At 54.8% G+C, this 27,975-nt stretch overlaps 2 protein-coding genes across 13 annotated transcripts; both read left to right on the forward strand.

Moving 5' to 3' along the window:
- The first annotated feature begins 171 nt into the window (after positions 1–171).
- EIF4G1 (eukaryotic translation initiation factor 4 gamma 1) lies at positions 172–19,326 on the forward strand. Of its 7 annotated transcripts, none has more exons than XM_082460841.1 (33): positions 172–325; positions 1,133–1,189; positions 1,412–1,505; positions 1,797–1,883; positions 3,007–3,183; positions 3,413–3,512; positions 4,591–4,703; positions 5,505–5,597; positions 5,796–5,862; positions 6,152–6,973; positions 7,229–7,317; positions 7,410–7,596; positions 7,689–7,822; positions 7,951–8,109; positions 8,260–8,448; positions 8,619–8,816; positions 9,026–9,172; positions 9,384–9,620; positions 9,830–9,934; positions 10,050–10,209; positions 10,413–10,513; positions 11,134–11,236; positions 11,787–11,889; positions 12,116–12,348; positions 12,492–12,610; positions 12,741–12,913; positions 13,219–13,344; positions 13,503–13,584; positions 15,133–15,231; positions 15,344–15,478; positions 15,604–15,685; positions 15,823–15,963; positions 18,697–19,326. In XM_082460841.1, the coding sequence occupies exons 3-33, from the start codon at positions 1,446–1,448 to the stop codon at positions 18,879–18,881; spliced, it is 4,806 nt and encodes a 1,601-aa protein (XP_082316967.1). In that variant the 5' UTR covers positions 172–325; positions 1,133–1,189; positions 1,412–1,445; the 3' UTR covers positions 18,882–19,326. The 7 variants fall into 7 exon arrangements, with proteins under 7 accessions (XP_082316967.1, XP_082316968.1, XP_082316971.1 ...); XM_082460842.1 differs by having other exon boundaries at positions 8,263–8,448; XM_082460845.1 differs by lacking the exon at positions 3,007–3,183.
- A 113-nt stretch (positions 19,327–19,439) lies between these two features.
- FAM131A (family with sequence similarity 131 member A) lies at positions 19,440–27,944 on the forward strand. Of its 6 annotated transcripts, XM_082460906.1 has the most exons (7): positions 20,017–20,156; positions 21,368–21,428; positions 22,429–22,571; positions 24,769–24,862; positions 25,097–25,279; positions 25,438–25,554; positions 26,874–27,944. In XM_082460906.1, exons 4-7 carry the CDS (start codon positions 24,793–24,795, stop codon positions 27,347–27,349), a joined length of 846 nt encoding a protein of 281 aa, XP_082317032.1. In that variant the 5' UTR covers positions 20,017–20,156; positions 21,368–21,428; positions 22,429–22,571; positions 24,769–24,792; the 3' UTR covers positions 27,350–27,944. The 6 variants fall into 6 exon arrangements, with proteins under 6 accessions (XP_082317028.1, XP_082317031.1, XP_082317032.1 ...); XM_082460905.1 differs by lacking the exon at positions 21,368–21,428 and having other exon boundaries at positions 19,968–20,156; XM_082460904.1 differs by lacking the exons at positions 20,017–20,156; positions 21,368–21,428 and adding an exon at positions 21,453–21,775.
- Positions 27,945–27,975: the final 31 nt, after the last annotated feature.

Below are 27,975 nucleotides of genomic sequence, written 5' to 3' on the forward strand. Positions count from 1 at the left end.
GTCAATAAATGCTTACTCGAAGTATGAATGAACTAAAGAACCGCGGAACACAGACGCAGAGGGGGCTCGGTCTGGGGAGTTCCAAAGTTCGGGAGGGGACACGGGGCGGGCAGTGCCTGTCACATGACGAGGCGGGGCAAATCCCATGTGCTCCGCGGCGCCGGGCGAAGCTCCGCCCCCTGCGCTGGTCACGTGGGGGCGCCGGCTGCGCCTGCGGAGAAGCGGTGGCCGCCGAGCGGGATCCGTGCGGGGAGCCGGAAATGGTTGTGGACTACGTCTGTGCGGCTGCGTGGGGCTCGGCCGCGCGGACTGAAGGAGACTGAAGGTAAAGCCGCCATGTCCGGGCCCGACCCGGCCCCCCCACCCCCTCCCCCCGCATCCGCCGCCATCCGGGCCCGGACCGGCTACCCTGCGCCGCCGCCCCGGCGCCTTGGCCCCGTGGCCCAAGCCCGGGCCCCGGCCCGCCAGGGCCTGATCCCCGGCCCACGTGTGCCCGGCCTAGCCCGGCCTGGCTGCTGGGTGGGGGTGGGGGAGCGCGGGGCCGGAATATGTGGTCCCCGCGGGCTGGGAGGGCGCCGGGTTCCCCGGCCGCTAAGTGCCACCTCGGTCCGACCCGAGGAGGCCCCGCGGGCGCAGGCACCGCGGCTCCCGGCCCGCCGCCCCCTCCCCCCTTTGCGGCCCGGCCGCCGGGAAGTGACACGTTGTTCTTTGGCACTGGCCGGCGCTGCGCAGGGAGGGCGCAGGGGAAGGAGGCGGCGGCGGCGGGCAGGGAGGAGCCCCCGGCCCCGCCCGCCCTCCAGGCCGACCCTCACTTGCTTCAAACCGGCTCCTCTTCGGCCGCCGCCCGCCCGGCCTTTTACGGCCCGACTGCCGCCCTTCCTGGCCTCCACTCCTGGGCAGCGGCAGGCCTCGTCTCTGGCCCCCGCGGTCACCCGCGGCAGGCGTGCCTCGTGTGCCCCCGGGCCAGGCCCCGAACCCGGTGTCCCCGGGTGGGGGGTGGGGACACCACGGCCGAAGCTGCTAGCTCCGTTTGTGATCCGGGAGCCTGGTGCCAGCGAGACCTGGAATTTCCGGTCTGGTTGGTCTTGGGCCCCGCGGAGCCAGGTTGATACCCCTCACCTCCCAACCCCAGGCCCTCGGATGCCCAGAACCTGTAGGCCGCACCGTGGATTTATTCTTAACCGAGGGGGTGAGTGAGGGGCTGTTTGAGCAGGTCAGGGGGGTGGTTGGAGGCGGTGTGGGTTTGACAGGGTGTTGGTGGGGACATAAGCTGGGTCTTTAATGCTCCTTCACCCGCTTGGCGCCTCCGGGGCTCGCTGTGGGCCCCAGCCCTTGCTTCAGCCCTTCCCCCACTCCATTTGCCTTCAGCTTGGGTCCCTTCCCCTTTCTGAGCTCCTCTCTCTCCCAACAGGTGCTGGGGGGACCCTGATGTGGCACCAAATGAAATGAACAAAGCTCCACAGCCCACAGGCCCCCCACCTGCCCCATCCCCTGGACTCCCACAGGTAATTAGGGAGGAATTAGCAGTGACTGGGGTGCAGGTTGGGGAGACCAGGCAGCCGGGTCAGGAACAGGTTCCAGCCTCTGGATTTTCCCACCCCTTTCTGTGTCAGGGCAAAGTGCAGCTTCCTGCTGCCAAATTGAGACAGGGCCCCTGGGCTGTTCCCAGGGGCTGTCATGGGGAGGGTATATGTGGACTGTTGAGGCTCTTGCCACAGATCTGGTCCCTTCACCAGCTTGAGTTTCTGCCCCACCTGGGTTTCCCCTCTTGCTGAAATCTGGTCTCCCCCCTTCAGCCAGCGTTTCCCCCGGGGCAGACAGCACCGGTGGTGTTCAGTACGCCTCAAGCGACACAAATGAACACGCCTTCTCAGCCCCGCCAGGTGAGGGGCTGTGGGGAGGGGAGTAGGGGGCATGGGTGGGAGCCACTTAAAGCTTAGGCCAGTTTGGGCCTAGGGTGGAAACTACGGAGGCCCTGTACCTGCCCCAGTTTCCTGACAGTTGCTATGTGTTCTTTCATGGGGCTCTGCACTTCGCACTGTTGATTACTTACGGTGGCTGGCCCCTCGGTTAGTATGTAGTCGGTGGGGATGGCATTACCAGGGGTCCTGGTGCCTTAAGAATTGGGGGCAGTGTTGGGCCCTGCTGCCAACTCTTTGGGCCCTGCTTTCCTATTTCCTCCTTTTACTGGGAGGTTGCCATTGCTCCATTCCCCATCCCTTCCTTCTCTTTGGACTGTGGGAAGATAAACACTCCAGCTGGTTCTTGCCTTTCTCTATTCCATAAATTCTTCCTCACTAAGTGGGAGAGGATTCTTGTCCTGCATCCTTTATTTTTTCCTTCATCTTTTCCCCTCATCACCTTGGGGATAATTCTCTTCTTTCCTGTCCCCATGTGCTCTCAGGGAGGATTCAGGTCTCTGCAGGTAATACCCCTTTGCTAATCCTGGACTCTCTCCTGGTCTCACCGTTACCCTCCACCCTAGTCAGGGGCTAGAGACAGGGGCTGGGGTTCCTCAGGGTGGGGACTTGTTTGCTGTCCAGGTCCTCATTCTGAGGCTGACCAATGCATGTTAGGGGCTAAATCTTGCATAGCGCGTATCTGGGAACTGGGAGACTTGCATGTTAGCGGTTAGCTCTTCAGTACCTTAGGGTGGAGCAGTGCATGCTGGGGATTATGTTGCTGAAAAAGGCTTTACTTAGGCATGATGCATCTGGGTGTTAGGAAGCCTCTGCTGAAGGATAGACTGGAGGAGGTGACATGAGTATGCATGGCAGGGAGGGAGTAAATATGCAGAGTGCAAAGTGTATATCTGAGTTTGGAGGGCACATTGTGAGTACAAGAGGCCACTTAAACATCGGTTGGTCAGGTGAATCTTGGAAGTGTTGGTCCCCATGCTCCAAAGCCCCTGGCACTTCTCTCCAGACTAGAGACATAGCAGAATGGCCATTTTGCTGTCCACTTCCTCCCCTTCCCAGTGCCAACTGCCTTCCTCCCTCCTGACAGCACTTCTACCCTAGCCGGGCCCAGCCCCCGAGCAGTGCAGCCTCCCGAGTGCAGAGTGCAGCCCCCGCCCGCCCTGGCCCAGCTGCCCATGTCTACCCTGCTGGATCCCAAGTAATGATGATCCCTTCCCAGATCTCCTACCCAGCCTCCCAGGGGGCCTACTACATCCCTGGACAGGTGAGGCTGGAGGCTTGGGGGCTGGAGGCCACACAACCTTGTACCCCAACTCCCACCTTCCTAACCTTGACCCTCCAGTCCCGTCTCTTCTCCAGAGGTGGGACTTTCTTCTGGTCATTGCCTAGAGTTGGCTTGTTCTGTCTTGCCGTATATTCTCTTTGTAGTCTGACGCAGTATTCGTAGCTCTGTCAACTCCTCTCCCCTCCTTCTCCCCCTTCCCCTCCACCAGGGGCGTTCCACATATGTTGTCCCGACACAGCAGTATCCTGTGCAGCCGGGAGCCCCAAGCTTCTATCCGGGTGCAAGCCCTACAGAGTTTGGGACCTACGGTAAGCAGGGGAGGGAGTCAGGTGAGAGTGAGTCCCAGGGAGCATCTAAACTCACCTACTAATTGCGAAGACCCTTCGCAGGCTTGTTTCTTGGTCTAGAAATGACAGGGGTAGCAGGGATTGGTGTTTAATGTGTAACTGGTGTTGGGGGGTGGTGCGGAGAGGATTTTATACTGTTGCTGAGAGTTGGCGTCCTCCCCACGTCAAGGAATACAGTTCAAGCACTAGTTTGAAGGCCTGTTAGTAAATATTCCCTGTGACACTCGTTCCGTGGTTGGGGGGAGCCCATGTAACGTGGATCTGAGAGGTTTCTGTAGCTGTTTTTCATTTATATTCTAGGAAAGGATTAGTCTGTTCTTTATGGCAGTGGTTTCCAAAATTTTTTGACTGTCAGGAAAAATTTTGAGTATGTACTTTTAATGTATGTTTTTGTTTGTTATACGTATGCATAATTTAGACAAATAACAATGTTGCTTGTCAAAAACAAACAAGTGGAGGTTTTGGATGATATTAAAGAATGTATCCTATTTTGGAGACCATTGCTTTAAGGAATTTTTCTCATCCTGGGCCTGGTTCATAATGTTACTTTTTGTTTCCTTGCCCCTTAGCAAAGGGCTGGAGACTGGAATTGGACTCAGGTTGAATGGAACAGGGTTGGCAAATCTTGTTTTTATCATTCCCAGCCAAAGACCTGATTCTGTTTCAGGTTAAGTAGTTGCTGCTCTCTCAGAGTATATGTGTGTGTTTTGCTGGGGGTGGGGTGCATACGTGTTACCTTACGGGGTAGAAGAGGAGCAGACATAGTCCTGGTAGCTGGTGTGTGGTGGGGAAGAAGTGCCTGCCTACAAGGGGTGTGTGTGTCAGTGTTAGGAATTCTTGTAAACGCAGTTCAGACTGGTTCCCCAACTTTGATAGACACCTCATTCCCTTGGGGAGGAGGGTGGGGCAGGGCGAGGGGCCGGCTGTGGGTGATGAGAGGTTCTCCAGGGGGTGGGAGGTGTTCAAGCAGGCATTTGTATGTGGTTGGGCTCTGACCCTGCCACTGTTCTTCCTTTCCGTGTCCCTCCCGCCCCCCAAGCTGGCGCCTACTACCCAGCCCAGGGTGTGCAGCAATTTCCCACTGGTGTGGCTCCCCCGCCGGTTTTGATGAACCCGCCACCCCAGATTGCTCCCAAGAGGGAGCGGAAGACGGTGAGTAGCAGCAGCGGGCTCTAGGATATCTGGGAAAGGGAGAATCAAGGTCAGGCACGTTGTGGGTCAGGGAGCAGGAAGTTGAGGCAGATCTTCAGCTGAGAGTAGGCAAAGAATGGGGATCTGTGAAGTGCTTAGGTTCTTTGTAAGGTGCTAAGATTTCCATGTAGAAGAAGCTTACTGGAAGATTGGAGTGTCTGGTGGGGAAATGCCTTAGAGACCTGGGTTCTGGGTCCGTAACATCTAAGTTTGGTTTTGGGTTTCTGGTGGCTTGCCTTGGAAATGGTTTGCTTTCTGTGGCCCCACCCCCCAGTCCTGGAAGCTCTTGAGGCCTCCGCCTCTGCTCAGTCCTCAAGCCCTGGGCGTGGTGCCCAGAATAGGGTGCCAGGGCTGGGGAAGCCGCTGAGTCACCCTGGCTCCACCCACTGGATCTGGTCCCCGCCCCCAGAGATCAAGCAGACTAGCCACAAGTGAGCCGGATGGGTGCTAGATGGGGGTCCTGGGCCCCAGGGCATGCAGCCACTTCTTGGGGACTTCTGGTTGGGCAGGCATTAGGGAGGGAGGGGCATTGTGATGTACGTGGCTGCTCTGTGAGGTCAAGGGTGTCTTAGGGGTGGGGGCCAAGACGAGACTATAAGAGCAGCCGGATGGGTTGACAGCAGAACTCATGGGGTTTCTGACACCCACCTACCTGCTTCCCAGTGAGGGGTGGGGGGTTGGCCTGGAGTCCTACGAGTGGGGCAGGGTGGAGAGGTGGGTTCCTCCTGCTTCCCACTCATCCTGTAGCTTTTTTTTCCCCAGATCCGAATTCGAGACCCAAACCAAGGAGGGAAGGATATCACGGAGGAGATCATGTCTGGGGCCCGCACTGCCTCCACACCCACCCCTCCCCAGGTACTGTTCTTTGAGTGATGCCCTGGCTGGGATGGCTGTTCTGCCCTGGACTCCTAGGTCCCTGGATCTTTTTCTTCAACTAAGGGATTCATTTCCCTGCTTTCCTGGATTTCTAGGCGGCTAAAGTAGAAATGGCTCTAGTAAAGAAGGGTTGTGGGACTCTTCAGGGCAAACTTGGTAACCCTTTGTGTCCTGCAGACGGGAGGTGGTCTGGAGCCTCAGGCTAATGGGGAGACACCCCAGGTTGCTGTTGTTGTCCGGCCAGGTAAGTAAGCAGGTGGGGTAGAGCCTTTATGGGGAAAAGGAGTGTGATCATTTAAAATGCCAAGGAAATGGAGTGACTTGAATTGGGTGCCAGAGAAGAATGACTTAGGTGTCTGGTAGTCGGATTTTAGGGTAGATTGGATTTTGAGTGAGAATGGAAAAGACCTAGGTGGGAGAAGACTGGTGTGTGTGTGTAGGGGGCTGTTAGGTTGGGAATGCTTGGCTGGGAGGACGAAGAGCAATAGCAGTGAAGGACTTGCCTCTAACTACTCGTTCTTCCTATGGTGCAGATGACCGGTCGCAGGGAGCAGTCATTGGGGAGCGGCCAGGGCTGCCTGGCCCAGAGCACAGCCCTTCAGAATCCCAGCCTTCATCACCTTCTCCGACCCCATCACCACCCCCAGTCTTGGAACCGGGGTCTGAGCCTAATCTCGCAGTCCTCCCTATTCCTGGGGACACTATGACAACGGGGATGATACAAACATCTGTAGAAGAATCAACCCCCATGCCCTCTGAAACTGGGGAGCCATATTCCCTCTCTCCAGAACCCACTCCCCTCGCTGAACCCATACTGGAAGTAGAAGTGACACTCAGCAAACCAGTTCCAGAATCTGAGTTCTCTTCCAGTCCTCTCCAGGTTCCCACCCCCCTGGCATCTCACAAGGTGGAAATTCTTCCTGAGCCTAATGGCACGGTCCTATCTGAGAATTTGGAACCAGAGTTGGAGTCGAGCCTGGAGCTTGCCCCTCTCCCTCCCCCGGCTTGTCCCTCTGAATCCCCCATGCCCATTGCTCCAACTGCCCAACCTGAGGAACTGCTCAACGGAGCCCCCTCGCCACCAGCTGTGGACTTAAGCCCAGTCAGTGAACCAGAGGAGCAGGCCAAGGAGGCTACAGCATTGGTGGCTCCCCCCACCATCCTTTCTGCCACTCCAGCTGTGGCTCCTCCAGCTGCTTCCCCTGCTCAAGAGGAGGACATGGAGGAAGAGGAAGAAGAGGAAGAGGAAGGAGAAGCTGAGGGTGAGAAGGGAGGCGAGGAACCGCTCCCCCTAGAGAGCACCCGTGCCCCAGCCCACCTGTCCCAGAATTTGGAGGTGGCATCAGTCACCCAAGGTAAGGTGTGGCTGGATGGTGGAGGTGGGGCATGCTGGGTGTGGTTCTTTTCCTTCATGGATGACCTCTCGTGCCATTGTGTCTGGGTCATAGAAGCCCTGTAATGGAACTTTTAAGGGTTAGATTAAGGAATTCTAAGTCAAGAGAGGGTGTGATGAAAAAAGGGAATATTGTACCATGGCTGCTTTTTATTTTTCCCAGGGGTTGGGGGTACTCCTTAAGTTATTCTCACTCCTCCCCCCCACCCCCAAATAGTGGCAGTATCTGTGCCAAAGAGGAGACGGAAAATTAAGGAGCTCAATAAGAAGGAGGCTGTAGGAGACCTTCTAGATGCCTTCAAGGAGGTAAGGGAGCAGAAAGCGGAGGGAGAAGGGCAAAGTTTGGGTATGGAACAGTGGTCACACTGCAACCAAAATGGAATGTCCAATGGTTACAGGTGAACCCAGGAGTATCAGAGGTAGAAAATCAGCCTCCTGTAGGCAACAATCCCAGCCCAGAGCCTGAGGGCAGCAGTGTGCCCCCGCGACCCGAGGAAGCAGACGAGACCTGGGATTCAAAGGAAGACAAGATTCAAAATGCTGAGAACATCCAGCCGGGGGAACAGAAGTATGAATATAAGTCAGGTATGCAGAAGGAAGGGTTGAGAAGAGTTGAGTATGCTTATCAGGGCCCCAGGAGAAAGCGGTGTGATTGGTTCATCCTGTTTTCCTTGCAGATCAGTGGAAGCCTCTAAACCTTGAGGAGAAAAAGCGTTATGACCGTGAGTTCCTGCTTGGCTTTCAGTTCATCTTTGCCAGTATGCAGAAGCCGGAGGGATTGCCCCATATCAGTGATGTGGTGTTGGATAAGGTTGGTGGGCTTAAGGGAGAGGGTAAGTTTGGGCAGGCTGGCTGGCTGGGGAGGAGCCAGAGGTCTTGAAAGAGTGGTCAGTAGCTAGCCCTAGCCTGTTTCTCATACCTTCCCTGTCCTTTTTGCAGGCCAATAAAACACCATTGCGGCCACTGGATCCCAGTAGACTTCAAGGCATAAATTGTGGCCCAGACTTCACTCCGTCCTTTGCCAACCTTGGCCGACCAGCCCTTAGCAGCCGTGGGCCCCCGAGGGGTGGGCCAGGTGGGGAGCTGCCCCGAGGGCCGGTGAGTGGGACTGGCAAGGGGAGTTGGGGGTGTTGGCTTCCTGTATCTCATTGTGGGGGTGGGGAGAAGTCTGCCCTGGAGATGTGTGGTAGTGGTAGTAGGTTGTGCTGACTAGTTCCGTGGCTTCTCTTGTCCCTGCTCCTTGCTTAGCAGGCTGGTCTGGGACCCCGGCGATCTCAGCAGGGCCCCCGAAAGGAACCACGCAAGATCATTGCCACGGTGTCAATGACCGAAGATATAAAGCTGAACAAAGCAGAGAAGGCCTGGAAACCCAGTAGCAAGCGGACAGTGGCTGAGAAGGATCGAGGGGAGGAGGACGCTGATGGCAGCAAAACCCAGGTACCTGCGAGTCGTGGTTTGGTCTCCGTTCCTTCTTTGCAAGGTCTGCCCTCTGAGCCAGCCTTGCCCTCTCATCACTAGTATCTATTTTCTCCATCCCTCCTAGCAGCCCCTGTTCTTCTGAAAGCTTCACTGGATTCTTTGTCTTCTCTGTTCCCTCTCCCCTCCAGGACCTGTTCCGCAGGGTGCGCTCCATCCTGAATAAGCTGACACCCCAGATGTTCCAGCAGCTGATGAAGCAGGTGACGCAGCTAGCCATCGACACCGAGGAACGCCTCAAAGGGGTCATTGACCTCATCTTCGAGAAGGCCATTTCAGAACCCAACTTCTCCGTGGCCTATGCCAACATGTGCCGCTGCCTCATGGCGGTTAGTTTCCACTGTTTTCTAAACCTTGTGGTTTAGCGTCCCACTTCTCTTCCTAAGACTCTGAGTCCAGCTTCTTGGTTCTCCTCTATCCTGTGCTGTTGGTGGCAGAGCCAGGGCCAGAGGTCTTCCTGGGTCAGGTAGTTGAAGACTTTTGGAGGGTTTTCCCTGCCCTGGACTGGTCTGAATGTGGCGTTCTCTTTGACATGCAGCTGAAAGTGCCCACTACAGAAAAGCCAACAGTGACTGTGAACTTCCGAAAACTGTTGTTAAATCGATGTCAGAAGGAGTTTGAAAAAGACAAAGATGATGATGAGGTTTTTGAGAAGAAGCAAAAGGAGATGGATGAAGCTGCTACGGTGAGAGAGACTCCACTCCCAGTTCCCCTGCTCACCTGGGTGCTGCTCACTGCAGAAGTGGGGGTGGGGATATTGGTGTTTTGGGGGTTTCTCTGCCTTCGGACGTGAGTGCTTGCTGCTAGGTTTAGGAATCTAGATAGTGGAAGAGAGAACAGTTTTAGCTGAGTGGCTGGCTGTCTTTCTGATGTGATCCCTGTCCCATGACTGGCAGGCAGAGGAACGGGGACGCCTGAAGGAAGAGCTGGAAGAGGCTCGAGACATAGCCCGGCGGCGCTCTTTAGGGAATATCAAATTTATCGGGGAGTTGTTCAAGCTGAAGATGTTAACAGAGGCAATCATGCACGACTGTGTGGTTAAACTACTTAAGAACCATGATGAAGAGTCCCTCGAATGCCTTTGCCGTCTGCTCACCACCATTGGCAAAGACCTGGACTTTGAAAAGGCCAAGGTAGGGGGTCCTGGGGTATGGGAGAGGACAGGCTGAAGCGCGTGGGGTCTGCGGTCCACTGACAGACACCCTTCCCAGCTGTTGTGTCTGAGTGGCACTGTGTGCCACTGAGTACAGTGGCGGAGCTGAAGGCCTGAGGAGGGGCATGGCCTGTAGTTGGAGGTGAAGTTTTAGAAGTTCCTGACCTTGATCCCTTTGCTTCTTGTTAGCCCCGAATGGATCAGTATTTCAACCAGATGGAAAAAATCATTAAGGAAAAGAAGACTTCATCCCGAATCCGCTTTATGCTGCAAGACGTGCTGGATCTGCGACGGGTGTGTGTCCCCTCTTTCCCACTGTTTGCTGCCTCTGACCCCACAGTCCCAGTTCCTGACACTTTTGTCTGGCCCTGTCTGATGTAATTACCTTGTGACCGGCCTGTCCCCACAGAGCAATTGGGTGCCGCGTCGAGGGGACCAGGGTCCCAAGACGATTGACCAAATCCACAAGGAAGCTGAGCTGGAGGAGCATCGGGAGCACATAAAAGTGCAGCAGTTAATGGCCAAGGGCAGCGACAAGCGTCGGGGTGGCCCTCCAGGCCCACCCATCAGTGAGTTTGAGGCTGGGACTGAGGATGGACAATGTGAGGGGTTGTGCTTTCCACTGATGACTTCTTGTTAGTGCCACGTGTCTGGGCCGCTGAGACCCCATGATGGAACTGAGGATCTGAGGAATGGAGGCTGGGGGCAGCCCTCGGGAACAGGGTTCTTGGGACTTACTCACCATTCCAGTATGCTTTCCTTTTTGTCCCAGGCCGTGGCCTTCCACTTGTGGATGATGGTGGCTGGAACACAGTGCCCATCAGCAAGGGCAGCCGCCCTATTGACACCTCACGACTCACTAAGATCACGAAGGTAGGGGTGTGTGTGTTGGAAGGGCTGATGTCAGTGATGGGAGGATAAAGAGGGGTCAGATGGGCCTTAAGCACAGGTTTGGATCTTAATCCCCTCACTTGTCTGAGGTGGGGAAGGTGACAGCTCAATTTTCCCCCTTAGACCAGCTGGTTAGATTGCTAGAGACGGGACTGCCAACTCTAGGGGATGTATTCACATTGGTCTGGATCAGTGGTTAGCACCCTGACATGCACACCAAATCCAGCCATTCCCTCCTTCTATACAGCCCACAAGCTAAGAATGAGAGTTTTCTACATTGTTTAGTGGTTGAAAAGAATCAAAAAGTGAATGATACTTTGTGATAAGGAATTATATAAAGTTTAAATTTCAATGTGCATAGTTTTATTGGAACATAACCACACTCTTCCCTTTTAAATATTGTCTGTGACTGCTCTTGTGGTACAGCGGCAGAGTTGAGTAGTTCAAACTGCCTGGTCTGTAGTGAATGTTTACTGTTTGGCTCTTTACAGGGAAAGTTTGCATGGCCCCTGGTCTGGGCCCCTTACGGCTGTGTGTGGTGAGGGCTGGCGTGGGCTTTGGCTGGATCAGACCTGTGACTCTCACTCCCTTTCCTTCCTCAGCCTGGCTCCATTGATTCTAACAACCAGCTGTTTGCACCTGGAGGGCGATTGAGCTGGGGCAAGGGAAGCAGTGGAGGCTCAGGAGCCAAGCCCTCCGATGCAGGTATGGAGGCCACTGTAAAGAGCTGGGTGGTTAGGAATCAGCTCTCCTGAGGGCAGCGTCTTCTCTGTATCGGGGGCTTTCATTACAGAGTGGTTAGTGAGGTAATACAGGCAGTGTGTACTTGGCACTAGGGGCTGAACTACTCTAGTGTCAGGACTAGGACCAAGTGTCCTAAACTGGCAAGTAGGAGATAGGATGTACTGAAATAGGATTTTTTTTTTTAATTAATTAGTTAATTAAATTTATTTTTGGCTGTGTTGGGTCTTCGTTTCTGTGCGAGGGCTTTCTCTAGTTGTGGCAAGTGGGGGCCACTCTTCATCGCAGTGCACGGGCTTCTCACTATCGCGGCCTCTCTTGTTGCGGAGCACAGGCTGCAGACACGCAGGCTCAGTAGTTGTGGCTCACGGGCCCAGTTGCTCCGCTGCATGTGGGATCTTCCCAGACCAGGGCTCGAACCCGTGTCCCCTGCATTGGCAGGCAGATTCTCAACCACTGCGCCACCAGGGAAGCCCCGGAAATAGGTTTTAATCTGGGTTTTCTCCTTCCCCAGCATCAGAAGCTGCTCGTCCAGCTACTAGTACCTTGAATCGCTTCTCAGCCCTTCAACAAGCAGTACCTACAGAAAGCACAGATAACAGACGTGTGATACAGAGGTGAGGTTTCCTTGATGTCTTTGTTTTCACACTTGGAGTACTGATTGGGTTTTGACTGCTGCCTTCGGAATCCTTACACCTGTAATGCTCAGAGCTCCTGGCTGAGATTGGGGCATATACCTGATGCCAAGAACAAGGCCTGACAGTTGCTCAGCATGTTGGATAGTTAAACAAGAGTGCCTGTGGGCAGTACAGGTGAGAGTCGATGTGCCTGTCTTTCTTCCAGGAGTAGCTTGAGCCGGGAACGAGGTGAGAAAGCTGGGGACCGGGGAGACCGCCTAGAGCGGAGTGAACGGGGAGGTGACCGTGGTGACCGGCTTGATCGCGCACGGACACCCGCCACCAAGCGGAGCTTCAGCAAGGAAGTGGAGGAGCGGAGTAGAGAGCGGCCCTCTCAGCCTGAGGGACTGCGCAAGGCAGCTAGCCTCACGGAGGATCGGGACCGCGGGCGGGATGCTGGTAAGGGTCTGGGGGGTGGGGAAGGGAAGGGTGTGGGCTGGTTTGGGACTAGCTAGTACCCAGACAGTGTCTTCAGGGCTCCAGACCCTGTTTGCTAGGAAGACTGGAACTGAAGAATCTCTGATCTGTTTTTCTTCGCTCAGTGAAGCGAGAAGCCGCCCTGCCCCCTGTGAGTCCCCCGAGGGCTGCGCTCTCTGAAGAGGAGCTGGAGAAGAAATCCAGGGCCATCATTGAGGAATACCTCCATCTCAATGACATGAAGGTAAGCAGTGGGAGCGGAGCGGTCTGAGTGACGGCAGGGTGGGCGGGAAGGGGCCTGTGCCGACAGGCATGGGTGTAGGGTCTGGGCCAGACAGTGACTGGTCTCTCTTCTGTGTGCTGCGCCCCTGCAGGAGGCGGTTCAGTGCGTGCAGGAGCTGGCCTCGCCCTCGCTGCTCTTCATCTTTGTGCGGCACGGCATCGAGTCCACACTGGAGCGCAGCGCCATTGCCCGTGAGCACATGGGGCGACTGCTGCACCAGCTGCTCTGTGCTGGGCACCTCTCCACTGCCCAGTACTACCGAGGGTATGACTGACTTGGTGGGCCTCCCACTTTTACATACCCACAAATTTCCCTCCTTTGTAGGACCCGTGGAACCTTAGCTAAGAATGTAGGCTCCTCAGCCATCCTGGTCAACATAACTTTTGGCAGGGTTGGGGGTGAGCCATCTAAGCAGAAGAAGATGGCTTTAGCTTGAGATAATTGCCCCATGTTTAGGAAATGTTCCTGAAGGGCTCCACATTTGATCCTTTAGCCGTGCCTTTGTTGCCCCAGCAGGAGGGTAGGAGTGCAGCTTGTCTCTCCTAGACGACTTTGAATTCTCTTTGCAGGCTATATGAAATCCTGGAATTGGCTGAAGACATGGAAATTGACATCCCTCATGTGTGGCTCTACCTAGCAGAACTGGTAACGCCCATTCTGCATGAAGGTGGGGTGCCCATGGGGGAGCTGTTCAGGTTAGTCCCCTTTGGTGGAATTCAGGGGAGGTAAAAACAGGAAGAAGAGGGAAGAGGGAGGAGAGGTGTGGCAACTTAGACACCCGGATTTAGGGAGGGATGGGATAGTGTGTTGAGAGGGTGTGGAAGGCTATCAACACTGGATTTTTCTCTTGTAGGGAGATTACAAAACCTCTGAGACCCCTGGGCAAAGCTGCTTCCCTGTTGCTGGAGGTCCTGGGGCTCCTATGCAAAAGCATGGTGAGTGAGAGAGCCTTTCAGAGGTAGTGTATTGAGAACTTCTCTTCCCACCATGTGGTTTTGCGTGTTGGCAGTGACCCTGAAGCCTCATGGTCCTTTGGTGGGATGGTAGTGCTGTGTGGGTACCTGGGAGAGGAAATGTCGAGGCTGGCACTCTCCCTCAGACCAGTGCCTGTTGTAGGTTCTGGCCAAGGCTGGAGGAGAATGAGAATCTAAGGCCCTAGGCCCTTGATTGATTCACTCATTCATTCAACTAGCATCTTTTAGAACATTTACCATATACTAGGCACTGGGAACACAGCAGTGAATAAAAACACAGTTAGGAGGCAAGTTGGAAAAGAAAGAAGAAATGACAGCTTAATGAAGACAACAGTGTGGAGTAAAGTGTGAAATAAAATAGCTGAAATGGAGTGCTTTAAGTACTGTGAAGTTGCAAAGGGGTGTCTATTTGGTAACATTCACGATGGAAACCGCTTTGTTAAAATTAATTTTGATTAGCAAGGAGAAAGGTGAAATGATGAGAAAGGCAAGTTGGGTGTGGTACTTAGTGGTGTTGAGATGTTGGGAAGTGTAGTTTTTTAAGAGTTCAGTATCTGGAACTTAGAGGAGTAAGTCTTTGAATCGAGAGGAATTGTTCTTTCAGCATCATATTACTTGTTTTAGGTAGAAATATGTACCAGGATAGTTTCTGAGAAATTTAAAATAATAATTTAAAAGAAAAAGCATATGGAACTATATATGTATTTCATTGACTCTAAGGTGCCATAGATTCTACAACATCTTATCTATGCACTGCTGAGAAAGAAAAGACATGGTCATATTTTTGAAATGTGGTAATATGCCAACTGTGAGACACCTCAGTTTTAGTGGTGTTAAAATGGGCATTTTTAAAATCCATGAAGTACAGTAATTTTGTCAAGGGTTGATGGCGTCATCCTGAATATCTGTTATTGTAAAACAGTGATGGCTTCAGAATCTCTTGCCCCTTACAGAAAATGAACTCAAACTGCCGTTTACGTGAAGATTTCTGATTTGTGTTGGATTGGGGGTGGGGACTTAATGTCTGCTTCTAAAATTTTCTGGATTTGGGAACCAAATAAGCATACTTGTTAGAAGTTTTTCTCTCCCATAAGCATTTGTTACTTGCAATAATGAAAAACTAAGCTATTTTTTAAAAAACGTAGATGAGTGTAGAAGGCTAGGATGAGATATTTGGATTTGGTTGTTTACCTTTTGTGGTCCAGTAATTCTTTGAGAATCCTGTGACAGCTAAGTGACATTTTCCTAGAGGTCTCAGGCCATCCCCCAGGTCTCATAGCACGGTGATGGGTGAGTTCTTGTGACTTAGGGTGGTTATTTGACTGATGTTTGTGCCCGTTACTAGACCATAGGCGTGGAAGCACTGTTCCCATTCAGTACCTCTGTAGCATCCTGAGCTGCTAGCAGGCACCTAGTGGGCTTTCAGTATGCATTTGTTGGATGACATTTGTGGAGCTGTTAGCTTCTTGGAGAGAAAGAGAGTTGCTAAGTTGGTCTTATGTTTTCCAGGGTCCCAAGAAGGTCGGGACGCTGTGGCGAGAGGCTGGACTCAGCTGGAAGGAATTTTTACCTGAGGGCCAGGATGTCAGTGCCTTTGTCACTGCGCAGGTTTGCAGCTGGACTTAAGTTAACTCTAGCAGTTGGGGTCAGCCAGTCCTTTCCTCTTCCCTCATCTCACGTGACATGTTTACCTCCCAATTGTGGGCCTTTTTGCTTGCAGAAGGTGGAGTATACCTTGGGAGAGGAGTCAGAAGGCCCTGGCCAGAGGTTGCTGTCCTCTGAGGAGCTGAGCAAGCAGCTGGAGAAGCTGCTGAAGGAGGGCAGCAGTAACCAGCGGGTGTTTGACTGGATAGAGGTATATTTCTCCTGGATATTGGGGGAGAGAGAGAAAGGAGAAGGTAGTGCAGGTGAGGGCAGCAAGAATGGAGCCTTCCAGGCATAATTCAGAACTTATGGGCCATTTGTCTTTCTTCTGCACAGGCCAACGTGAATGAGCAGCAGGTAGCATCCAACACGTTAGTTCGAGCTCTCATGACAACGGTCTGCTATTCTGCAATTATCTGTAAGAGGAGCCAGGGAGTTGGTGGGGCAAGGGTGGGCACAACAGATATGGAGGGAGGGAGGTTTTGGTCTTGGTCTCCAGTTCTGAACCAGGCTGAGGGTGCATTATTCCACTTATCCCTGTCTTCCTCCCTGTAGTTGAGACTCCTCTCCGAGTGGATGTTGCGGTGCTGAAAGCGCGAGCGAAACTGCTACAGAAGTACCTGTGTGACGAGCAGAAGGAGCTGCAGGCGCTCTATGCCCTCCAGGCCCTTGTAGTGACCTTAGAACAGCCCCCCAGTAAGAGCCAGGCCACAGGGATGGGGTGGGCTGGAGGAACTACCAGATCGTAGGGGCAGTTGTGGAAAGGGTCTCAATCCAGGAGAAGTGGGTGGTCACTGGAGAGCAAAATATCCTGATGGTTTGAGTCCTTTCCCCTGCAACAAACATTTGTTTGTTTCCTTACCTACAAGTGCAAGACTCGGCCTTGAAGGTTAATTGACTACCTGTTTTGTGCCTAGCCAACTGTTAGATGCCAGGAGTGCAGAGGTGATAAATGGTAACGTTTTCCAAGTATCCTGTGCTCCCTCTGCCTGGTACAGGGCTGAGCTGCTTTTCTTTGCCTCAGTTAATCCTCACAACTATTGTTTAGGGTAGATGGTGTTCCCCCCTTTTCCATATTGGGAGACTGAGGCTTAGGTTAACATGCTTGAGGTTAATAATGCATTTAGCAAACAGGTATGTGCCAGGACATTGGGATATTAGAAGTGATTAAGTCAAGCATAGTTCCCATGTTGGCATGGAGTTAAGATGAATGTTGGAAAATGGGTCCTGCAAGGGTACTCTCTGGGAGAATTTACCTAGTCAGAGAATGAGTGGGAATTGACACATGGGAGTTAAATGACAAATGGGAGGGGGAGACTTGACAAGAAGGAACTGTGTGTTAAGGGAAGCCCTGAGGTAGAAAACATATGACGCAAGGTAAAAACTGTTGAAGGAATATCAGTGTGGGAGAGCACAGCAACCAGGTGTACGTGAGGCAAGTTGCGTGGAGAGATGGATGTGGCCAGGTCATGCAGGGCTATGTAAGCCATGGGATGAGTTTTGGACTTTAATCTTAAGGACAGGAAAAGCCCTTTATGGGATTTTAAGCAAGGATTTTAAACATTCTTTTTTAGTTTTTAGATCATCCTGGCCATTAGTGGGAAGAGTGGTTTGGAGTGGGGTGAATGTGAATGTGGCCGGATCAGCAGATCAGGGGTGTGTTGGTAGTGACTCAGCCTCACTGGTGGCAATGGGGATGGGAGAGGAGTGGGCAGATTCAAGACACACACTGGCCTGGGGGGCGGGTGATGAGAGATTGGAAGTCATATATGACTCCCAGGATAGTTTCAGCAGGTGAGGTGATAGTGGGGGGTGCCATTCACTGGGCGGTAGGGAACACTGGGTCAAGTTGAGTTTGGTCATGTTGAGTTTGTGGTCCTGGTGGGGGCAATCAGAGATGTCAGTCAGGTAGACAGCTGGGTGGGTATCTGATTTCATTTGGAGAGGAAGAGGTGAGGGCTGGAGGCGCATCTCTTGAACTGCTGGCACAGGGCAACACATGTGCAAGTCACAAGAGGGTATAAGATTGCCCAAGGGATACAGCCTTGAGGAGGTAGAGGTCCCACAGGTAGGGACCAAAGGAGGATAAGACCCTATGAACGAAGGACAGAGTGATTTTAGGAGAGGAAAGTGGTCAGTAATGCTAGATGTGCCTGGATTCCATAGGAGCAGATCTGAAAATTAGGGCCTCTGGAGTGTGAAAACATGGAGGCCACCCTGGCAGAAACAATATTTGGTACATCAGGGGGCAGGATCTGGATTGGAAAGGACAGAGTAATACCTGAATCAGGAGGAAAAGAAAACAGCAAGTGTAGACAAAAATCTTTGAATTCAACTAATCTCTTGTCAAAAGACAGATCTTGGCTGTAAAGAGATAGCAGTTGTAAAGGAGGCCTTTTGTGTTTAGATGGGAGAAACTTGGGCTTGAAAATACAGGGCAGAGTGGGTAATTGATTGTATAGGGTCCCCGGGATGGGTGTGCATGGGATTTGGAGAACAAGCTTGGGATAAATGATCTGTTGCTGCCATTGCTGTGGGGTGGGGGTGGGAGGCTGTCCGTAGGCAGCGGTTGTGGATCTGAGGGTGTGCATGCCCTGAGGAACATCCTGGTTTGCAGCTTCTCTTAGATGGCTCAGTCAGTGTTTCACTCAGGCCTGGACTCTAGGTCCTATGCTTTATTCAGAAGAAATGTATTTACTACTCAGCCTCCCTTTTCTTTAAGAATGTATTGTTTTCTTTGGACAGACTGGCAGTGCAGTGTGGGGAATGGAATGGATTATGTTCAGGGATTGTACAAGTGCTTTGGAAGGCTGACGGGTAGCTAGGGGTGAGGGAGAAGGAAGATCAAAACAGAGGGTGCTTGAGTTGAGCTTAAAGGAATTCACTAGGTAGGTGATAAAAGGTTACGAGAAAGAATGTTCCTGGCAAAGGTTACATCACACATAAAAGTGACAAGGCCACAGAGGGGGTGTATATGTTCAGGAGGTGTATATGTTCAGGAGGTGTGTGGAAAGTAAGAGAAAATTGGGGTTAAGGGTTTGTCAGAATCTAATGGGGGCCAGTGAATGTTCCAGGTTATACCCTTGACTTTTGTGGGAGACACTGTGATTCCTCAAATTCAGGAATACCAATTCTGCAGTGTTCCCCATTAAATATATCATGAATGGAGAAGTTTGAAGCTGCTGAGGTGAGGCTGGGCAGGTTTCTAAGTTTTGGCCAAGTGACTCACTGTTGCGCATCAGTCTCTTAGATCATGAGATAAGCATCCCATCAGAGACCTAGTCACTCTGGAATGGCCAGACACACAAATGTCAGCACGGTGGGTCAGGGCCTTGTCTCAGCAGTGGAGCTTAGGGGAGGGATCCCTGGGAGGGGGGATGGAGTGATTGTGGGCAGCGTGCCTGTAACTGCTGTCCTGCCTGCTTGCAGACCTGCTTCGGATGTTCTTTGATGCGCTGTACGATGAGGACGTGGTGAAGGAGGACGCCTTCTATAGTTGGGAGAGTAGCAAGGACCCCGCTGAACAGCAGGGCAAGGGTGTGGCCCTTAAATCTGTCACAGCTTTCTTCAAGTGGCTTCGTGAGGCGGAGGAGGAGGAGTCTGACCACAACTGAGGGCGGGTGGGGCCGGGGACTTGGAGCCCCATGGACACTCGGATGGCCAAGCCAGCCGCCCGGACTGTAGTGGGGGGGGCGGCAGCAGCGGCGGCGGCGGCAGTGGGTGCCTGTAGTGCGATGTTGTCTGAGCTAATAAAGTGGCTGAAGAGGCAGGATGGCTTGGGGCTGCGTGGGGCCCCCTCCAGGATGCTGCCAGGTGTCCCTCTCCTCCCCCTGGGGCACAGAGATATATTATATATAAAGTCTTGAAATTTGGTGTGTCTTGGGGGGGGGCACAACCGCCTGCCCCTGGTCCTTTTTTATTTTCTGAAAAATCACTCTTGGGACTGCCGTCCTCGCTGCTGGGGGCATACGCCCCAGCCCCTGCACCACCCCTGCTGCTGCCTGGGCAGGGGGAAGGGGGGGCACGGTGCCTGTAATTATTAAACATGAATTCAATTAAGCTCACTGCCTCTCTGCTTTATGGCCTGCTCACTCTGGAGAAGGGGTCTGGGTAGGTGGGCAGCCTTCTTTCCAGAGCTGGCACTGTAGCACTGTTCCCTGTAACTTGGCACCCCTCTCGCCTCTTCCCCTGTCCATGATCGGGAGGGCTAGGGAGTCTCTTTCCTGGAGGGTTGGCCCCTCAAAGTGGACATGGTAAGGCTCACTGTTGATTAGGAGGGGAGAAGGGGAACACAGCTGTGGGGTACTTCATAGAACACACTTGCCTGTCTCGGCTCCTACCAGAATGTGATGCGGACTCCTGTGTGTGAAGGCCCTGGGTTTCAGGCTGTCTATAGCTGAAACCCATGGCTTCAAGGTCTCATCTTGAAAAGATGAGAACCCTGGACACAATGAGGTTTTCTGTCCCCATGCAGTATGACCGGTGGCACGGGCCCGGTGAGTCTTCGTGCCCCGTCCCTTCGGTCCCCACCCCTCCTGCCTTCAGGTCACTCCGCAGTCGGGTCTGTGAGCAGAGGACGAGCTTTTCTCGCCGGACTCGGCCCCAGACCCCCTCTGTGTGGCTGTGACGTCAGCTTCGCCCCGCCCGCTTTGGGTGGTGACGCGGGGGTGGCCACACCCCCGAGCTTACGTCACCAGCCCGGTTCCCTCTCCCGGGAGCGTTGGCGGACGCGCGGCTCCCACCCCCTCCCCTCTCACGGGCTCTCCCCTCCCCGGTGGCGGCCGCGGCCCGACCCTCTGCAAGGCGATGGCCCGGGCCCCGAGCGCGGGCTAGCGTGCCTGGGTGCCCGGCCATGGGCTGTATCGGCTCTCGGAGCCCGGCGGGTCAGGGTAAGAGGCGGAGGCCGGGCCGGTGTTGGGGAGTCGGGCTGCGGCTGCCCGGTGTGCGGGCCGCGGGGGGGTGGGGGCCTTGAGGAGGGGGCTGGTGTTGGGAGAGGGAGGAGCCTGCACTGGGGAGGCGGGCCCGGCAAGAGGAGGGAGCGGGCCGAGGCGGGAGGGGGCTAAGCCGACTCGGGCTCGCTCCTAAAGGCCTGCTGCCTGCCTCTGGGCTTTGCTGGGTGGACTCGTGGTCTTTCCGCCTGCCTCCCCACCGCTGAGGGTGGCAGGAGGCGCACAGCCTAGAGAGGGGCTGGTCAGCCCTCTCCAGCCCGTGGCGACTGGCCTTGCACGCCCACTCACGATCACCCCCCTCAGCCCACATCTCTCCTCTCACTGTCCTGGGAGTGGCCCTGTGCTGGGAACCTGCCTCTCCGAGCTGTGTCCCAACCCCCTTCAGGAGATGGTCTGGAAACGCTGGCCGTGCTCCCTACCACGGAGTTTTTGACTAAACTTATTACCCGCTTTAGAGTCTGCAGGTTGATGAAGCGGACCGCGGCCCCATTTGGGGGCACCTGTGAGCACCTGATCACCTCTCACCTCTTAAAACTGTTTTAGTTCCCTTACCCCACTCCCAACGAAAACAAAAATCATCCTACCCTGTGGAGGGAAACAGGAGCCCAAGGGAGGCTATCAGGGCATCCTTCCCACAACTGCTGATCCCTGCTTGGGCCTTGGTTCCCACAGATGGTGGTGCACACTGTGGCCTGGCCTTAGTTCTAGTGTCTGAGGTGGGCCAGCCTACTTAACTCCAGCGTCATGGATTTCCCCACGCCTAAGACCAGGCAGGAACTTGTGACATTGAGGGCTGGGTTTGGAATGGGTCCTGGGCTTTCAGGGCAGGCGGTCAGTCACACAGGCCTTAGTGTGTGTGGTACTTGAGGTTCTTTGGAGCTAAGACTCTAGCTGAGATTTGTACTTTACTTGGGTTCCCATGAGGAATTCTGGGATTTGTAGTCCTAAATTAATCTCATGACTTTTGAAGCTGAGAAGCAGCAGGCTGCTCTGATTCCTCTGGCCCTGCTAAGGCTTGGAGTTCAGGAAGTCATCCCTCCTTTAGTCAGGAGAGTTTGGCTGACCTCATGACTAGACTCAAGAGCCCTGATTAGGTACCAGCTGGCGGCCAGGGATGGCCTGTAACCTTGTGTCTTCCTTCTGGTTGGTAGCATTTCTGGGGACCACCAGCTGGCTGAGGCTCAGGGACAGAGACGGCTGCTCCAGCTAAAGGTCAGTTGTTATGTACATTGCCTGTTGGCACTGTCTAGGGGATGAGCCTCATCTCCCTGAGCTCCAGAGAGCTCAGCTGGGCCCTGGCGCTCCCACCTCCTCAAAGCCATGAGGCAGAAGTGTTCTCCTTATGTGACTAGGCACAGGTTCCAAGTGGGGAGGGGACTGGCTCAGCATCCGGAGCCAAAATAGGAATAGAACTGGGAGCTGAGCCTGGAGCAGTTCTGGGCTTTTGGTTCTCTGCATCAACACAGCCAGCATGCCTATGATTTCTGTGCTGGGCAAAATGTTTCTGTGGCAGCGTGAAGGGCCTGGAGGACGATGGACTTGTCAGACAAGTCGCAGAGGTGAGATCAGGGACGCAGATGTGATTTGGGAGGTGATGGAAAGCTCTGGAGTAGGATGCTTATGTGGCAAGAGGAAAATTACTCTGGCTTAGATTTTGGGAACCAGGCTGAAATAGGAGCAACCAAGTTGGGGCCAGACAGGGCATTAGGAAAAAGCCTTAGGGGACTGGGGCGAAAGTCAGAAAAAATCACGGGTTTGTCAGAAAAGAAGAGTAAAGGGCTGCGCACAAGCTGTGGCTGGCGAGAGGAAGGAACCAGAGCAAGCCTGTAAAGGGTCCAAGTTGGTGGTGGTGGTGGTGGTGGTGGTGATGGTGGTGGAAGACTGTGGTGTGCTTTCCAAGAGGAATGGGTAGGCTGAGAAACCTGAGAAGATTCCGAATTTATCAAAGTTTAGGTTTCATACCTAGGGCTTTGATGGCACGATATATCTTGAGGAGGATGGTGGGGAGTGGCTGCCACAAAACGGCCCCGGAGGCCTGAAGTTCAGGGTTGTGGGATGGGGGCTTTCAGACTTGCGGAGCGCTCCAGGTGGATGCTTATATTCTGGGAGGTGGGGGAGGTGGTATGGAGAAATGGAACGGCAGCCCCGGATGAAAATGGGCATCTCGGCAGAAGTGGGAGCCCCGCTGAAAAGCCTTCCCCCCACCCCTCAGTGGCCTCGGATCCGGCGTGGGCTGTGGAGTGGATCGAACTTCCTCGGGGCCTCTCTCTATCTTCCTTGGGATCTGCTCGGACCCTCCGAGGCTGGAGCCGGTCCTCCCGCCCTTCCTCAGTGGACAGCCAGGACTTGCCAGAGGTGCTGGGCCCCTGGTGTTGGTAGTGGGGAGGGGGCCCGCATCCACGTGAAGGGGATCTATGTGCCCCACCCCCGCTTCGCCAGCCTACTCCTGGCTTCCTTTTCCTGCGAGCGAGCGGAGGCGCTATCCGGCCGGCGGGGCCCCAAGGCCGCCCCCGTGCCGGTCTGCTCTGCTTGGCGCTGTGCCAGCGGGCGGGCTTGCTTGCGCCTTGGGCCCTGACGTCAGCGCATCCCGGGCCGTATCCCTGGAGACCCTGTTGCATGGTGATGGGTTGCCGGGGAGACATACACCTTTTCTCTGGGCCTGGGCCGCAGCTGCGCGAGCGCAGGCAAGGATGGCGGTGGCTGGGGGGAGTGATGGGAGGGAGCGGGGCGAGCCAGGAAACACCCACCAGGTGCTCCTCCCCCCAGGCCCGGCCAGAAGCTGCCGGCACAACCCTGGGGGCCCTGTCAGCCAGGTACTGAAGGGGAGGGACAGGGTGGGTCTGAGGTCAAGGGGCAGGTGGAGTCCCTCTTCTGAGGGGTGGGAACGAAACGGAGGAGAGCTAGGCAATGCCGAGGAGGGGGCGTGTGCCTCTGACTTCATTCATTCATTGAGGGAAACGTTTTCCCGGGCTGCCAAGGAGTGCTGAGCCAGGGGTAGGGTGGAGGTAGGAACCCAGGTGAATCAGACTCAGGCTTTGCCATCCCAAGATCCCTCAGGAGAGATGCAAGGGCATCGCTGAGGTGGGGCTGCAGGCATCCAAGAGGACAGAGAGAGAAACTGGACTGAAAACATAATGGGAGGTGGCACTTGAGGGTCAGGCCTTAAATGGTAGGGAGCATTTTGTCAGGCAAGGACGGCATTCTTCGCCCAGGGGAAAGCTGCGTTCCTTTGCCTGGAGGGCAGGTGGGGAAGTGGACTTTTACTGGGCAGAGGAGATCGGTGGTGGATTCCAAGCAGGCCTGGAAGGAGGCCAGGGCCTCACGGAGTGGGTTCCTTCAGTGCCTGACTGTGAAGCTTGCACTTCACTGCGCCTTGGAGGAGTCCAGGAAAGATTTTAAATAGGGACATATTGTGACCAGTTGCACTCCAGGAAAATTATTTGTTTACATTTATACTTTGCCTCATTCATTCAGCCTATGTATTTTGAGAGATTACTGTGTACCAGGCGCTGTGTTAAACACAAGGGTGCAGCAGTGACCAAGAGAGACCAAATTCCTCAAAGAGCTAAAGATCAGCAAGAAATAAGGAAACACAGGAAATAGACCATAATGACACACACGGGGTATGTTGATTGAGGATGGTGACTTGGGACTACAGAGGGAGGATGGACTACTGGTAGGGTGGCCAGGAAGGCTCTCTGAGGGAGTAATATTTCAGCCAAGACCCCAAAGATGAGAAAGAGCCAGACAGTCATGGGAAGGGGGGAGAGGAACACTTACATACACAACATTCTGGGCTGAGAAAACAGCGTGTTCCAAGTCTCAGCGTGAGTCGGAACTTAGGGGACCACCACTTGTGCTAATCTGGGCGAGGGGCACTGAGGGCTTCCTCTCAGTGGCAGTGGGAGTGGAAAGGTTGAGGGTAGTATAAGAGACAGTTTGGCGATGGAATCGTTAGGTCTTAACAACAGATACGGGTAAGCGAGGCTTAGGGGAGAGCTGAGGTTTGGAGCCAGGCTGAATGGGCGAATGGTGGGGTGATGCAAAGTCAGGAAGTCTGGAAGCAGGGCCAGATATGGGGAGAAGGTGTTGGGCTTGGTTTTGGTCATGCTGAGTTTGTGGCCCTTGTAGGCTCTAGAAACAGCTAGAATGGGGGTCAGAAGACTGAGAGGAGGAGAGGGGCAAGGGGGGAGAGGACCTGAAGGAAGTCCCTCTTCCCATACCCTTGTCCCCTCCTCTTTGCTCTTCTCAAAGGCCCCACTCCGTTTACTTGCCAACCTGCTTCCCTCCCCTCTGCAAGCTGGGACGGTGGAGGGTTAGCGGCAGTTCTGCTTCTTTGGGCCTGCCGGAGTCTCTGTTGCTCCCTGGGAGGACACGGTTTGCTGATCCTGGCTTCTTACCCTCTTACATATCCCAGCAGCCACTGGGACATCTGAGATGCTCTGGCATCTCTTCTCGGCTCCCACATCCGCTTGATGCCTTGGGTGGAGTATGGGCATCTGGGGGACACTGCTGTCAGAGGGGCACTCACCCTCTGATGCTGTCACCCAAGGTGAATGTTGGAGACACAGTCGCGATGCTGCCCAAGTCCCGAAGAGCCCTAACTATCCAGGAGATCGCTGCGCTGGCCAGATCCTCCCTGCATGGTATGCACCCCTTTCCGTGCCTCTGGCCGTTTGGTCCTTTCTTTGCCCTTTTGCACATGCCCTTGGGGACTGTATCCTGTGAGCTCTTGCTGGGATCTCCCTTTTCCTGTCTTTCTCAGATGAATCCCAGCCCCCTCCTCTCACGCAAGGGCACATGTGGACCCTACCACTTCCCTCCCAGATGCTCCCTGGTCTTTCCCTTTACCAGCTTTCCTCACTCTGCCCCGCCTTCAGGTATTTCCCAGGTAGTGAAGGACCACGTGACCAAGCCCACTGCCATGGCCCAGGGCCGAGTGGCTCACCTCATTGAGTGGAAGGGCTGGAGCAAGCCAAGTGACTCGCCCGCTGCCCTAGAATCAGCCTTTTCCTCCTACTCAGACCTCAGTGAGGGTGAACAAGAGGCTCGCTTTGCCGCAGGTGGGTTTATCGTAGGGATGCTCGTGTGCCTCTCCTTGGGCCTGATGTGGGGGTTGGAGTCTTTCTACACCCCTGTGTCTGCCCTCTCCTGTGTCCAGGCTGAGTCCTGGTCTTAGTTCATCCTCTCTGCTGAGCGCGTTCTGTGTCCTTCCTCTCAGGAGTGGCCGAGCAGTTCGCCATTGCAGAAGCCAAGCTCCGGGCATGGTCATCAGAGGACGGCGAGGACTCCACCGACGAATCCTGTGACGAGGACTTTGCTGGGGGAGCTGACGCAGGTGAGGCGACAGCCGTTGCTCGCGCCGCCAGCTGGCGTGGGGCTGCCTGATGGGCCTTGTGATTCAGAGCTCGGCCTTTGTTTCGGAAGGGGAGATCTGGAATGTCCTCAAGTTGTGGAAGGGGAGAGGAGAGGGACAGACTCTGTCCAGGCCGTCCTTGACTTTCCAGGGGTAGGGGGGCTATCTACGTTTGTGGGTGGGCAGTCAGCAGTTGGAAATGGAGTGGTTCCTTTTCCACAGGTGCTGAGCCTTCTCTGCCTGTCTGTGCAGTTGGGCTTTGCAGTCCTGAAAAAAAAAAAAAAAAAAGGTCCAGAGACCTCCCTGATACGTCCCCTGCAGCTGCTGTCTGAGAGGGTCCGCTTCCGGCTGGCTGTGGCAGCGCGGAGGAGCCGCAGTGCAGCAGCGCGGCTCCTCACAGGGCCGGGGCCCCAGGCAAACAGGAAGGCTTGCTGGGCCTGGACTGCCCCCAGGGCCGCTGGCTCCAGCTCAGCATCCTTGCCTTCCAGCCAAGGCCTGCCTGTGGACCTTTCTCTGGGCCAGGGTGTGCAGAGGGGGCCCTGCGGGGGGCCGTGCAGCTGTGCAGAGGCCCTCCTTTCATCTTCCATTCTCTGAACCACATGGCTGACTTTCTCTGTAGCTTCTGGGCTCAAACCTCACAGGCCACCTTCCCCCCCCACCCCCGCCCCACCTCTTTGCCTTTGAAGATTGCCTCCACCCGCCCTGACCCCTCCAGCTAATTAACAAGTTCTCCAAGGTGGGCAATACATTAGAGCAGATTGGAGACTGCTGCTGTGGTCCAGAGGGGACTGATTTGGATGCCTGAACCACAAGCGTTTTTGTTTAATTGGGTTCCAGGCCTGCTTTGACTCCTGGTATAATGATAATAACTAACATTTATCCAAGGCCACTGCTAGCCTATGTGGAATCTTTGTGCAAATTAGAAAAAGGCATGTCTTTATCTGGTGGGCACAAACCCATGCTAGGGCATGTTGCTTGGTGGGTAGAGTGAGGGCTGAAATTCAGCCCTCACTCACTGCCTTGGACAGGCTCCCCTTGTGCAGTGAACAACCTGCACCATGTATGGTATCCCTGTATATTTTGTTTCATACGGTGTACTAGAGTCTGTTGTTCTCTCAAGAACCCTGTAAATGTATAACCCCCAATTCACCATTAAGGGAATCGAGGCACTGAGAGGTGAAGTGACTTGCTCCAAGTTACTCTGCTCCTGTGAGGGTGGAGCTGGGAGGATGCGGCTTCCATCCCAGGTTGGCCAATTGAAGTGGGGCTAGCAGGGCTGTCTTCTCTCTCTCCCCCTGCAGACACGGCTGGGCAGCTGCCCCTGGGGCCCCACCTCCAGGACCTCTTCACCGGCCACCGATTCTCCCGGCCCATGCGCCAGGGCTCCGTGGAACCCGAGAGCGACTGCTCGCAGACCGTGTCCCCAGAGACCCTGTGCTCTAGTCTGTGCAGCCTGGAGGACGGGTTGTTGGGCTCCCCGGCCCGCCTGGCTTCCCAGCTGCTGGGCGACGAGCTGCTCCTCGCCAAACTGCCCCACAGCCGGGAAAGTGCCTTCCGCAGCCTGGGCCCATTGGAGGCCCAGGACTCGCTCTACAGCTCGCCCCTCACAGAGTCCTGCCTTTCTCCCGCTGAGGAGGAGCCAGCCCCCTGCAAGGACTGCCAGCCGCTCTGCCTGCCGCCAGCGAGCAGCTGGGAACGGCAGCGGCAAGCCTCTGACGTAGCTTCTTCTGGGGTGGTGTCCTTAGACGAGGATGAGGTGGAGCCAGAGGAACAGTGACCCACATCATGCCCGATGGTGGCATGTGTCCCCTGGCCGCTGCTGGGGGCAGAGCCTCTGTGCCCAAGCACGGGCGAGGCTTCCAGCAGAGCTCCAAAGCCTGGAGGGCTCCTGGGAGCACTCACTCCTCCATTGTGTGTTTGCATGAAAGTGTTCAGAGGAGGCAGGGGCCAGGCTGGGGGCGCATGTCCTGCCCCCACTCCTGGGGTTTGCCGGGGGTTGCCCGGGGCCCCTGGGGCATGGCTACAGCTGTGGCAGACAGTGATGTTCATGTTCTTAAATCAAAACCACCACGTGCACATTTCCCCCTCGGGTGATGTGAACCCCTATGGGGGCAGCTGTGACTGGGCTGTGTGGGGTGGAGCGGGAGGGAGCCCTGCCTCCCCGCCCCCTCCCCCTGCCTCTCCTCTGCTTCTCTCCTCACCTCCGAGTCCATGTGTAGTGCTTGACAGAACTGCCCCCGCCCGGGGTGGGGGGCTGGCTCTGACCCTCCTGGAGCCTCTGGATTGAGCTGTCCCCCCCAAGGGCCCCTCGCCCAGCTGGGCTCGTGCTGTGCTTCACCTGTCCATCGTCTCTAAATCTTCTTTTTCCTAAAGAGGGGTCTTGGTCTGTTCTTTCAGTCGGAT

This window comes from Balaenoptera physalus (genome assembly GCF_965194825.1).
Source record: "Balaenoptera physalus genome assembly, chromosome: 4".
In the NCBI taxonomy this organism is placed as follows: Eukaryota; Metazoa; Chordata; class Mammalia; order Artiodactyla; family Balaenopteridae; genus Balaenoptera; species Balaenoptera physalus.

Bases quoted from the DNA above. Each gene is read 5' to 3' on its own strand.
- EIF4G1 (XM_082460841.1), top strand. From the start codon at position 1,446: ATGAACAAAGCTCCACAGCCCACAGGCCCCCCACCTGCCCCATCCCCT. The intron at 11,237-11,786 runs GTATGGAGGCCA...CTCCTTCCCCAG, and splicing joins AGCCAAGCCCTCCGATGCAG to CATCAGAAGCTGCTCGTCCA. The intron at 12,349-12,491 runs GTAAGGGTCTGG...TTCTTCGCTCAG, and splicing joins GGACCGCGGGCGGGATGCTG to TGAAGCGAGAAGCCGCCCTG.
- FAM131A (XM_082460902.1), top strand. From the start codon at position 19,743: ATGACCGGTGGCACGGGCCCGGTGAGTCTTCGTGCCCCGTCCCTTCGG. The intron at 20,157-24,768 runs GTAAGAGGCGGA...CTGTCACCCAAG, and splicing joins TCGGAGCCCGGCGGGTCAGG to GTGAATGTTGGAGACACAGT. The intron at 25,555-26,873 runs GTGAGGCGACAG...CTCCCCCTGCAG, and splicing joins TGCTGGGGGAGCTGACGCAG to ACACGGCTGGGCAGCTGCCC.